Source organism: Pinus tabuliformis, chromosome 2_1 (genome assembly GCF_031772625.1).
Source record: "Pinus tabuliformis cultivar Carrire ecotype Pingquan chromosome 2_1, CPIR1, whole genome shotgun sequence".
Taxonomy (NCBI): Eukaryota; Viridiplantae; Streptophyta; class Pinopsida; order Pinales; family Pinaceae; genus Pinus; species Pinus tabuliformis.
In genome coordinates this window covers 24339860-24353677 of record NC_142299.1, presented here as the reverse complement: position 1 = coordinate 24353677, position 13818 = coordinate 24339860, and the positions used below count along the sequence as shown (strand labels likewise).

Sequence of the window (13818 nt, the reverse complement as noted above, 5' to 3'; positions counted from 1 at the left end):
CTAGATGGCCTCAAAATCTTTGCATCTACCTTCAAGAGAGCAAAAGGGTCATATTTGAGGCTAAAACAATAATTGTAACCAGAAAATTTCACTTGCAAAAGCTTCAAATGACAAATCCTTGAAGAGAACTCGGTTTTTGCAGTGAATTAGCCCTCCAGGGCTAGCGGCCTCCACAAAAGAGCTAGACGTTGAAGATTGGAGACCTGGGTATCGTAGATCAAGGCCTCTAAAGGCTAGATCCACCATCAAAAGTTGAATGACTTCCTTTAAAAGGCTAGACGACCCTTTCAAAGATGAAAAATTGCCCAAACCCTAGTCGTCTAGGCTAGGTGAGGGCTTAAGCCATCAAGCTTCTAAATTTGCTTTGAATCCTTGAGCTTTGGCACCTGCAATTTGACAAAAGGCTAGCCGTCCTCCACTATTTATAAATAAAATTCAAATTTGAAAATAAAACCCCTCTAATTATTTACACTAGAAAAATAAAACACAAGGGTTAGTAAAATAATTTTACAAAATTATTTACAATATTCACAAGATGAAAATTACAAGCTCTAATAAGCGGATCTAACTTTATTGCTCAATTGAATTAGAAGAAAATTTGAGTGGAGAAATAATTTTTTAATTTTATGCCATGGCCAAGTTGTTGCACACAAATCGTTAGATAAGACTTGGAAAATTTAACACGATGGGCTTTTAAACCTCGTCTCAGGAGTTGGCTGGTCCAACCGAAGACTTCCCCTCACGCCCAAGATCTGAATATCAAATTATCTATTCACACTTGAAATAACATTATTAGATCATAAGGGGCTAGATACACGTTAAAACCCTCAAGATCTGAAGATACCTACTAGATCAAGCGAGCTAGAACGCTTTTCTAAACCCAGTACCTAATGCAAGATACCTGTGAAAATAGATAATCCAACCACTAGCAAATGAAATAATAACTTGACAATATAATTCAATAGAGCATTAAAGCACGATTTAGAATAACATTACCACATGAAGCGAGAAAGGAACACCATCGCAACATAAATCCCCAAAGCTAAGTTGCACGAAACGCTGAAACGTTTCGAAGTTTCCGAAACGGGTACATTTAGAAACATCACCTCCCAAAAATGGAAACGTCAGCGCAAACGTTGTAACGAATAAAGTATATAAATAATATAAATATAATGTAAATGATAATAATCATAATTAACTATTAGTTAAGTAGTAATTAGGTTGAAGAGGCATGTCTAATAAGACATGACTCTTCATGAAGAGACACTTGCGTGGTATATAAGCAAGCCTCTTGTTCTCATTGTAATTCATCATCATTCTTATTCTTATTCACATATTTAATAAAAAAATTATATCCTTAATGGATAATTTGATATTCCAAGTCTTTTGGAGTAATAAATCTTAAGAAGGAACTTTGTTCGCTTCATGTGGTATCAGAGCAATTCGGTCCTCTAGGTTGCTTAACCGGTGCACAGAGCTCGTTCTCCTATCTAGGTCCTTGGCTATCCAAATTCATCAACCTTGTTGCCGTACAATTGAAGCATTTTGCTCAGAATTTGGGAGTTTCTCCTTTTCTCCGTTTTTCTAGGCCTTTGGCCATAAGAAAAAACAAAACGGATACAAAATCTCATACCAAGTATATTTAAAACTTTTTACGTGGAGAAGCCCGTGGTTTTGAAAACAACCCATGGTAATAGCCCATGGTATTTTAAAAGTTAAAGAAAAAAATAGGGATACAAAAGCTCTTACATGAATGGTAAATATTACTTTTTACAGGAGGTTTTAAAAACAACCCATGGTAATAGCCCATGGTATTTTAAAAGTTAAAGAAAAAACAGGGATACAAAAGCTCTTACGTGAAAGGTAAATATTACTTTTTACAGGAGGTTTTAAAAACAACCCATGGTAATAGCCCATGGTATTTTAAAAGAAAAATAAAAAACCAAAAGGGATACAAAATCTCATACCAAGTGATATTTAAAACTTTTTACGTGGAGAAGCTCGTGGTTTTAGAAACAACCCATGGTAATTGCCCATGGTATTTTAAAAGTAAAAGATACTTTGATAACACTGGAGAAAAAAGGTGTGATATAAATAATTTTAATCATTCAAATTTAAAGATTGTGCCCGTACCAAGAGTCACGTCTCATCCAAATTTTCTAAGAAAAAAAAATATTATTATAATTATAAAAAAGGATACTATATAAGCCTTATATAGTTACATATAAAAGGAAAAGTGGGTCTCAAAAAAGTATATATAAATTTTATATAATTATAATTTTATAATATATATATAAATTAAAATTATATAATACATATAATTTATAATTATATATAAAAATAAATAAATAAATAAAAATAAAAATTTATTATATAAAAAAATTTATTAAAAAAGTAAAAAAAAGAAGAAGAAGAAGAGAATATTTGAAATATATATATATATATATATTAATATTAGATTTTTATAAGAGAGAAGTGGAAATATATTTTATAAATTAAGAGAATATATAAAATTTAAAAAAAAAAAAAGGAAAAGAAAAAAAGGGTTTTATATAAAAAAAAATTATTATAAAAAAAGGAGTGATTTAAAAAGGTATTTAATATTTAAAGAGTAAAATGGAGACTAGTAATGAAAGGTTTCCTGAAACCTTTGGTAAATATGTTGATACATTATTTCAAATCAAAGGATCGCTTGCAGGAAGAGACATCATAATCTCTATCTGTCCTGTTGAAAGAAGTAATTATGTTAGTCCTAAATGTGCTAACCAATTGGTGATTCCTGAATCAAATATAGTTGAAACAAATATTTGTGGCAAACAATATGATATAAGCAATTTACACCTAAATATTGGAGATTATACTTTTACCTCAAAATTCACCATGAAAACCTTACGTTTTTACGATAGTGACATTGTTTTGGGGTTACCTTGGATGGAAACTCTAGGTTCCTTTATTCTAAATACAAAGAAGAAGTTTTTAACTTTTTCTTACAAGAGGAAAATAACGCTCCAAGATTTTACACTAAAACCAAATTCAGTAACACCAGAAGATATCTCAGATATTTCAAAAGTAATGTCTCAAGAAGGTAAAAAGGTATTACAAAATATGCAAAAAGAAATTGACAAAATCAATGTTGACAAAAATGAAGAAGTTTCTCGATTTAAAAACCATAGCGAAAAATTACTGTCGCAAATTAAGAAACTTAAGAAGGATAAGAAGTCATTAGAAAACAAGGTACAACAACTTATCGAGAAAGAAGCATCAAATGTAGGAATTCAAGTTGATGACAAAACAACAAATACCGATCGAGTGAATATGACAACTCAAGAAGACAAGTCAGTTAAAGAAACGACACACTTAGATGTTGCAGTTCAGACAATGAACATCCCAAGTGAATGTTCCATAACCATCTCAACAACATCTTTGCCAGAAGAAAATATAAAAATTGGCACATGCCCAGTAAGGAGAAATCAAACCAAAAAAGTTCCATATCGGCATCCGAATCATGAGAACAGACGAATCAACCATGCTACATATTTGAACCAGTCAGAACCAAGACAACAAATTAATGTTTCAGAGAATAATGACGTAACATCAATTCCGTCTTATGCTGACAAGTCGTTACAAAATTTTAGTGATCAGAATGCTATACAGAAGATTAATCTGGGATGGTCTGATCCCTTCTCAGTGCGACAATTTTGTTTGTCACTAAGAAGATCATATCAACTTGTATCGACGAAGATGACTGTTCCAAGAGAGAAAGACTTTCAAAGCTGAAAAAGAGATCAAGCCTTTTTTCATCGACAAGCTTTGAGGACAAAGCTCCTTGAGGAAGGAGGCAATGTAACGACTAAGTATATAAATAATGTAAATGATAATAATCATAATTAACTATTAGTTAAGTAGTAATTAGGTTGAAGAGGCATGTCTAATAAGACATGACTCTTCATGAAGAGACACTTGCGTGGTATATAAGCAAGCCTCTTGTTCTCATTGTAATTCATCATCATTCTTATTCTTATTCACATATTTAATATAATATTTACATCCTTAATGGATAATTTGATATTCCAAGTCCTTTGGAGTAATTAATCTTAAGAAGGAACTTTGTTCGCTTCAAACGTCATATATGTATATATAAATAAATAAATAAGTGAATAACACATTATCTTGCAAGAAAAAAGGGAATAAGACCCAATGATGACAATTTAGAAGGAAAAACAAGTCTATATTAACTCCAATAGATGATTACATGATGGTCGAGTTTCGGCCAAGTTTCGGAGTTTCACGTACGGGAACGACCCGAAACGTCATGTTCCCTGAAGTTTCGTGCAACATAGCCCCAAAGTCTTTTATTTATTAGTGCAAAAGACAAATTACATCCAGCAGCTTGACTCACAGTTTGCTTCAGATTTTTCGTTACAAGACTAGACTCAGATTGATCATTATTCAAATGAGGAGCCTTAAGCTTCCATATATAGGAAAAATGAGAGTTCTAGACCCCTCCAAGTGGAAAAACGGCTAGTTTGACTTGATCCAAGGCTTGATCCTTGCCAAATTAATTTTATCCCTTGATAATCACTGCATAGATCTCCAAAAATTTCGATCCCCTTGAGAAATGAGCTAGATGGGCCAAAATCGAATTTCTAGGTGCATCTAGTCCCTTGCAGAATCTTCAGAAAATAGAATCGTCGTAAGTTGTGCAAAATAATTAACCACCTAGTCCAAAAAATTCAATTTGCTGGAAAAATAGTCTTCCTAATCCAACAAATTTCTTGACTGGGATATTTTGCCTTGAAAATGAGGCTCTATAATTTTGACTTGAATTTTTCCCTTTGAAAAATAGCCTCAATATTTCTTTTATAATTTTTCCACTTGGAGAGATTAATTTTTTCTCTCATTTTATTTCTTTTGACAATTTATGACTAATTTATTTTTATTCTTGCCAGCGTAATTAAATAAAGGCTCAAGAGGGGATTATACATATTTTCCACCCTCTAAGTGGGTCTAAAAAAATATTTTGGCAATGGTGTCTAACTATGAGTAACCATTCACCAAAAATATTCCTAGACAACACTTTTACATCAAGATATTACAATAATCACCCATAGAAGGGGAAATTTACAAAAAGACACAACCTCTTTAGACTCGACCAAATTTTGCAACACAAGACACATGATCTAGTATGATAAAATTACATAGACTCGATAACACTAGGACTCACCTAAGACCTTACCAGAGGATTCCACCCTAGCTTTGGGGGATGCTTGGGAGAAAAACTCTGCTAATTATTCGTGTTTAGAAACACAAATAATTTAGGGAGGTTAAAAAACTCCCTAGAGTGAAACCCTTTGTTAAGGATCAAATGCTTACCTCAGTTTTGTTACATAGCTTCATAGTCATACTAGAATTTTACAATAATTTTGCAGAATTTGGAATTACAATGATGACAATGACTTAAAAAATTGTATCCACTGTTATGTACTCTGCTTCTTGGAATTGTTGACACAAGTGTGGTCAAGACAAGGCAAATGAGGTTTACGGGAAAGAAACGATTTCCTAGAACCTATATTTTTAAAGCTGAAAGCACTCCCACATTATATTCATATTGGTTGTACTCGCTGGTCCCATTGACCTACTTTTGTGGTCATTTGTAAGATATTAATATAATAATCTTATCTTATTGAGAAAGATGATTGTACGTAACATCACTGACATAAGATAACTTTGTTCTAAGTTTTTATCTGAGTCATCTGACAAATTTGCAGAATTCCCCTTTGTTGAAAGAAAGTTATAATTTCTCGCAAAATATAGAATTTCATTATACATGTGCTTAAATTTGTTTCTTCATGCACTTATGTCTTGAATCCAATTTAAGAAAATAAAACCTTTTAAAAAACAAATACAATTTGGCAACAAAGGGAAAAAAGATCCATATCATAGGAAATAGGGAATTGGATAAACAGCTAAGATGCTAATGTTGTGAAATAATATAAGAAGTTCAAAACAAACCAATGAAAGAGCTGCAATCATCCGGTCACCTGCATTGTTCATTTCCCGCAAGTCAAGGACCTGTGTTCTTGCAGACATTTAACTTATGTTAGTTGTCATACATATGCTCTCTTTCTCTCTCTCTCTCTCTCTCAAGGTTGTGAGTTTAGAGTAATCACAATGAAACTTAGTCACCAGAATATGTCTAAGAAAATGTCTCTAATAACTAGGAGGACAAATAACAATTTTATAAAAACACAAAGAATGACATTGTCCATTTATTCAACATAATATTCTACATGCATTTGAACAAGTGATCGACAAATGGTGGTATGAAGCAAACTAATAGCAATGATAACTCCACTTGTCATGACAGCTCAATTTGAAGAAAGGGAGCATTTTACACACTAAGCATATAATGTTTCAGGAGAAAATTGCTCAACTCAAAACTAATTGTTGAAATATTGGTTTAGAGCAATTAATGCAAAACTGGAATTTCACCTCTTACTAGAGGTTTCCCAAAATCTAATCCCTGTGATCTTCTAGCCTTAAGGCTGACTTGAAAAATTCATTTACAGCAGAAAACAGAGGTCATTACTTCACTTCACTTAAACCCAACACACCAGGAAGCTCAAGAGAAAAGATACCAACCATATGCCAACAAGTTTCAGTGCTTAGGGCAAACTTTTCCAAGCATATACCAGATCTGAATACAATTTAGCACAGAATATTTTACAGCAAAAAATCAGCTCTCTTATCTTCAAGTTATATGTTAAATCACTTACCAATTTTAGCTCTATGTTATGACAAATCAGCATGAACAACAAGTGTTGGAAATTACCCAATCAAGAACATAACTAAAGTTGAAAATCAAGTTGGCAATTATACAGTTTCGGACAACTGGAAACTTAGAAGAAATGAAGTACATGTACCTACTACGATTTTATCACAAAGCTCGAAAAATCTCTAGCTCTCCAAACCCTAGTTAGGGAAGACCATGAAAACCCTAGCCACCACCAAAGTTTCATAACAAGCTAGCATCATCACAAGCAAGTCTTATTGAGCTTCAACAAGAAGCTTGTAACACAAACTCTCCACACTAGTACTGTTGTTATTGGGCCACAGAATTGCAACAATATATATTGAATTCTATAGCTTCAACTTAAATTGTCAACCCATGAAGCGTGCAAACTTATTGTGCAATGTATATGCAAACTACAAGAATCTAATCTGATTTAGAACTCTAGTAATATTGTGACAAGAATGTTCAAATCTCTAACTCAATGACTGATATCCTTATGATCTCAAGCAAATAAATTAAACTGAATTTATTTAACTGCTGAAATTTACTTTTTCTAAATATAGTATCAATCACACAATAGCTGGAAAAGTAAATAGTGGAAGCATGAATTAAATATACAGCATCCACAGAAGATTTCTCCTTCAAAGCAGCTTCTCATTCCTTATATAGAAGCTTACAAGGTGACATCTACAACTTCCTAGACCAATAGCTTTACCGTCCCCAAAACACCCAAAAGAGATATGTACAGCCTGTTGTATGACTGCCTCCTCCTGTAACTCTGGCTCCTCTAGCTCACTGGATCTGCTCAACTGTGATTTACCTCTTCTCTCTTCAATCTTGTCTTATGCTTTGTTGAAAAACCCTAATCTCATCCTGAGATGTATGGCATGGATTAAATCTATCATTAATGTATTAAACACTTTATTAGACTCTTTAAGCTAAGTCAACAGCAAACCATAATATATTGCATTTTGTCTTAACTCAATTACAAAATGGAATTAATTGCCCACTTTTCCTGAGTGTTCACTTTCAAAATTTCTTGAACCACTTCCCACATGTTTACACTAAAACATGTGCAGGTAAGTTCTTGTTAAAGCTACATCAATTGCATTATAAGATATTTTATTTTTTCCTAGGTGAATTACAAAACAGAAGTAATTACCAACTTCCGAAATTATCCACTGCAAACAGGTGCAAGTTTGTTCTTGTACAAGCTACATCAACTGCAAATTATAACAAATTTCAATTTTTCTTAGTTGAATTACAGAATAGAATTAATTACCTACTTTCTTATGTTAATTACAAAATAGATTAATTACCTAAGTGCTTACTTTCACAATGTCTCAAACCACTTCCTACATGTTCACACTAAAACCTGTGCAAGCTTGTTCTTGTCCAAGCTACATTTTTCTACAAACACAAATAAACAATTGTGGTAACTCATTCTAGTTCACCTTCCAGGGACTAAGGTAATGGCTTTAACTTCCATCTCTTGTTGTCATATGCTAAAATTCAAATAGAGATAGGGACATTGCCTAGTAGATGAGAAGCTAATCAAAGTGAAAAAAATCCTTGAATCAATGACCACTGTCCAGCAACTATATTAGAAAAATCTGCACAACATTAGTTCAGCACGTTATAGATTCACAAGATCCACTCCAAAGCATTGATCATTATAAAGTAAAGAAACAAAAGCAATTGCAGAAATACATGGAAACATGAATACTGTGGGATGTAACAAATATCAATAAATAATAATTGTTAATTGGTCAAGAGACACATCCTAATGAAAGGACATGTCTATATTAAAGAACATGACTCTTAATGGAAGGGAACTCCAACCTGGGTATTTATATGGGGCCCTCATTTGTAATCCTACCATATCATCTCTCAATCATCTATTAAATATATAATATATTATTTTATCCTAATGGTTTTCTTTATATTCCATGTATTTTGGATATTCAATTGGTGAGCCAGATTTGGTTGTCACACAAGAAATGAAAATACAGATTTGACATACAAACAACCATTATGTTCTATAGAAGTCTAGCCAAATTCATAATAGAAATTCTAAGAATAGAAAATGGAATGAGAGGAAATTCCTATGACCTTCCCATGAGTGGGATTTACTCAAGGGGACTCCCAGAACCTTTAAAAACTCTTAAAGACTCAAAATGTCAATAAATCCTGTTCTTTCCTATTCAAAAAATGTCATATAACAAATAAGACAAAATTCTGTCTCTCCAGCACAATTCAAACTAGTCCTAACAGCATCAAACTCTATCATCTAAGTCTATTTATACTTGAAATGGTGCAAACATTCCTAACTCACTTAATCAAACCCTTGATTGATTGGTCTCATTTCCTACTCTACCTCTTGTACTAACCTGAATTTCAGGATCTTGAATGAGATCCCAAGGTCTGATGAGTTTATTACTACCTCCTAGTGCTAGCAGTCTTGAAGGTCTCTTGTTAACGATGAGGGAACAAAATCCCCTGCATTCCTTACCAAATTAATTGATAGATATGTGGTGGATTATTGAAAAGGATCAATGGTATGAGGATCAAAACCAGTGTTGCACTAATCGCAATTATATCGTAAAATCGCGAGTTTTTAAAATCGACGATATTATTGGCCGATAAATACATGTTTTTTTTTTCGGCGATTTTTTCGTAAAAATCGGAAAAACTTGCAGAAAAAAAAAAAATATATATATATATATATATATAAATAAAAATAAATAAATAAATTTATATTTTTTTTTCTATGAGGAGGAGGAGGTGACACAACCTACCCAAGCTACCCCTGGTCTACCCCTGTAGCTCCTAGTTCTTCAGCTTGTAGAGCACAGCAAAGTCCATTGCCAACTCCATCGACATCTACATCTAGAGGGGCAAAGGAAATCAGTAGTATTAGACTTTAGTTATTTGGTTCATTTCATTGTATATGACATTATGACTCATGATATGAGATACATTATTATATTTTTTGTTGATATTTTGAGGCTGAGTTGGGAGTCATGAGTCAGGACTTACTATTCAGGACATGATTCACTGTTATGTGTGATGTGGCACTAGAAATGATATTAAACATCTTATAGTTCTTTTATCATATTTATGTGTCAATGTATTTATTTTATGTTGTAGATGCTTTACATATTAAAAAAATTGAAAAAAAATGAATATTTTTGTATGTTACGATTTTTTCCAGATTTTTACCGATTTTTTCCCCGCGCCGATTTAATCCTGATAACGATTAATGCAACATTGATCAAAACCCCCTTTTGATATTGACCTCAATTTTCTTCATCAATTTTGCACTAATTTCCTGCCTGCAAAATCATATTAACTCATGTAATGCAAATCCCACAAATAATACCCAAAACACTTTATATACTATGCATATGTTACATCCATTTGAGATTAAACAAATAATATTCATTTAAATAAGCAAAAGTCAAAAAAAACCAAATTAGTCACTCAAAAGTAATAATGTTTAGGAAGGATTTGAGTTCATGCTGCAAACGAATCAAAGCTAAGGCAATAGGACGAACAATAAAATCACAATTTGAGTATCCATCAATTGTTTTCCTTAGGGTTTGTAAACCCTAGCGATGTTGCATCACATGAATACATGGCAAGGCAACTCTAGCACTAGCGTTCAAATCTACATGTCCATCCTAGGGTTCGAGTCCTCAAACCATAGGCCTTCATCTCTTGTATCAACACACACACCAAAACCTTCATGGAATATGTTGGACACCTAATCCTAAAGGGTTAGTGTGGAAGCCGAAAAGACTAAGCAGTCCAAGAGACCTTGGGATCTGAAACCCAAGAGTCACAACATTGTATTATAAATGTACATCTTCTGTTAATAAAAAAGTGTACTGAATGATTTATCTTTCACATTGTTTTACTGTCCATGTGAGTTTAACATGGTATCAGAGCCACTTGTTTTTCTGTGGCCTGTTATGTGCATGTCAGTCCTGGCCCTCTGCCATATTCTTTTCCAGCGCTCCTGACATGCTGCCGCTGCCTTATAACGCCTCTGCGCCCTCTGTCCTGACACTGCGCTCTCTGCACTGCTGAATGTGCGTTTTTGGTGCCTCCGCCCAGGAATACCTGATACTGTCCCTCTCTATGCATGAATATTTGAATGTATCGCTGCCTCTCTCCGCGCAGGAATACCTGACATACCGCCAGCAAGGAATACCTAACGCTACCCCTCTCTGCGCTTGAATATTTGAATGAACAGCCAGCGCATGGAGGCATGTGGCCCATCTGGAGAAGATATGAAGCCTGAAGCGTGGATGCGTTCCTCTGAAGCCTGAAGCGTTGATGCGTTTCTGGTATCGTGACCTGGTGCATTTGAACTGCTACATGCGTTTGAATGGTATGGTATTTTGTGATATATATCCACGGTGGAAAATTTCCTGCGTTTGTCGAAGTTATAGCATTTGCATTTCTCCCGAGAGTAGTATAAGTTGTGTTCAGTTGTGTTCTGAGTCGAGAGGAGTATCAGTTGTGTTCTGAGTCGATATTCACAGTAAGCATGTCTCTCGTTCCACGTCTCTTCGGTAGCTGATCAATGTGCTTTACACAGAAACAATGTGCTTTAATTGCAGCTTTGCATAAAAGCCGGTAATGTATTCCATGGTTTTGAAAACGATTGGTCTTTATACGTTGTTTTTATGAAGTTATTGGGCGACTCAGAAAATTGCTTTGCAACCTGCCGAAGCCATCGGGATCACAAAATTAACGCCTCTCCTTCGATCTTAGAACCTCCCGTTTCTAGCTTTTACGAGGATGGTATTTTCTTCCCAAAGTTCTGCGCGGTTTCTACAATGTATGAGTAATAAGTTCTGCGCGGTGCTCTGATTTGCGTTTGTTGAATGGTAGCGCAGCGGGGATAGCATATAATAATCTGCAGCGTGATGTCCTTCAGAGCAATTGCTGCCATACATACCACGATGGCAAATGCAATAATCCTGTTGTCGGCCATATGCAGCAGTATGATAACATGTTCCTCCAGTGGCGTTACACGAAAGACAAGAGTCGGGATACGAAGTGCAATTACTACAGGAGGCATCCTTGGGTGTACAGAGCTCATCGGATGAACCATTATAGAAGAAGCTTTGGCCGTCCATCTCTCCCCAATCGAGCCGCGTAAGGTTTTTATCGATGTGCTGATTTCGTTGTGTACAGTTCAGAATTGTTCCCTCCATGTATCCCTGAGAAAGGCTGAAGACTGAGCCTTCTAATGAAATCCAAACGATATTGCTCTGCTGGTACGACAAATGATGAGAGAATTAGATTTGTGAAGAATTGACGTTACTTAAAGGAAATGATAGGGATGAAAATATCATTGCATTCGACGCTCTGATTTGAATGACTATGTTACATTAGTTCGTGTGCTGGTATACACTTGGTTTATATCCATAAAGTTCTGCCTTACCAAAGCTCCAGTGTTCATGCATTGATTCATTACGTTTTGACTAATCTCCAGCGGCCACTTCTTTGATAAAGCCTCTAGATCAGCAGCTACATCAACTGACTTGAAATGTATTTTTTAAGATCCTGATCTAAACTCTGTATGGATCGAACTCGCTCTTGAGATGATAATGACATTATATCTTTGAAGAAAAGAGGTATTGACTCGCTGATTCCAGAGTTGTTGATCCCTTGTTATATTCACTACTGCATAAGTATGTATGTCTAACATGGATATGGTTCATGAAAGTAGTGTTCTTTTAGCATCACAGTGATTGTTGTTGGTTGATTGGCACATTGATTGTTAAAGTCCAGAAAATGCCTTTAATTTATGATGTATTAGATTTATTAAATACTTTGATACAATCCAATGACGATGGGATGGTAAACATCAACAAGGACAATCTTTCCGATATCATAAATTGTCTATAGAATGCACAAGAAAAGATTGATTTTCTGCAACTGGAATCTCAGTTCCAGCGAGATGAGCTTCAACAGAAGCGTAGTAATTCTGAGCCTATTGAGAATATTGAGACGGACTCCCATCAACATCAACAGTATAAAGTTGAGGCTGAATCACATCTAGTGCCCTATTCAAAAGCAGTTGTAAATGCAGATGCAGAAACTCAGTCTGCACTTCCCAAGCCCATCATCAGACCTTGGGAACAGCTTGTCCACAACAAGCACAGAACTGGTCTTGGATATGACAAGGACTTGTCCTTTCATATTCCAGACTATGCCAAGCCCATTCAGTTTCAGAGTGCTGGATTCATTCATGACAGTTCACCTGCTCCTTATGACAGTTCAGTTTCAGCTGTTCCAGAATCTGCCCCTCTTCCACAGCAGCAACAACAACAACAGATTGTAAAATGCCAACACTGTGACCGAGTTGGCCATTTGAAAGATCACTGTTTTGATCTTCATCCATGTAAGCACTGTCATAAAACCAATCATTCTTCAAACAGATGCTTCAGAAACAAACGTCCTGCAAGAACAAAGATTCATCTTGGATGGATCGCTTCTTGGCAATGGGCATCAACAGCCAAGAAGATATTCCAAACACATGTTAGAACTTGTTCCAGAATATTGAACAGTCTTGCAGTTGAGTTTTCTCCATCTTCTCACCTTGTATCTGACAAGGGGGGAAATGATGGTCATCTACAAGCTTCAAAGTCACATCAAGCGAGCCTGAGCCACAACCTGCCACACCAGTTTCAGAGTTGTAGCCAGAGACAAAGATGCCCGTGAACAGATTGAGAACACTTCCTCTAGCAGAAGACTCCAGCTTCTTGCCAGTTTTGGAAGAGTTCCAGGAATTGCATTAAGCATTCCAGAGTTGTTGGTCATCCTTAAACCATCACAGATTAAGGACACTTCCTCTAGCAGAAGACTCCAGCTTCTTGCCAGTTTTGGAAGAGTTCCAGGAATTGCATTAAGCATTCCAGAGTTGTTGGTCATCCTTAAACCATCACGGATTGAGAACACTTCCTCTAGCAGAAAACTTCAGTTTCTTGCCAGTATTGGAAGAGTTC

General features: G+C 35.0%; 1 protein-coding gene across 1 annotated transcript in view; it reads right to left on the bottom strand.

The window, feature by feature from the left end:
* LOC149198494 (RNI-like superfamily protein) overlaps positions 1-13818 on the bottom strand; it is a 301230-nt gene that overhangs the window by 222254 nt on the left and 65158 nt on the right. The window contains exon 2 of the mRNA XM_089402074.1: positions 6013-6072. Coding sequence (XP_089258200.1) covers positions 6013-6072 — 60 coding nt within the window. The remainder of the gene's footprint in view (positions 1-6012; positions 6073-13818) is intronic.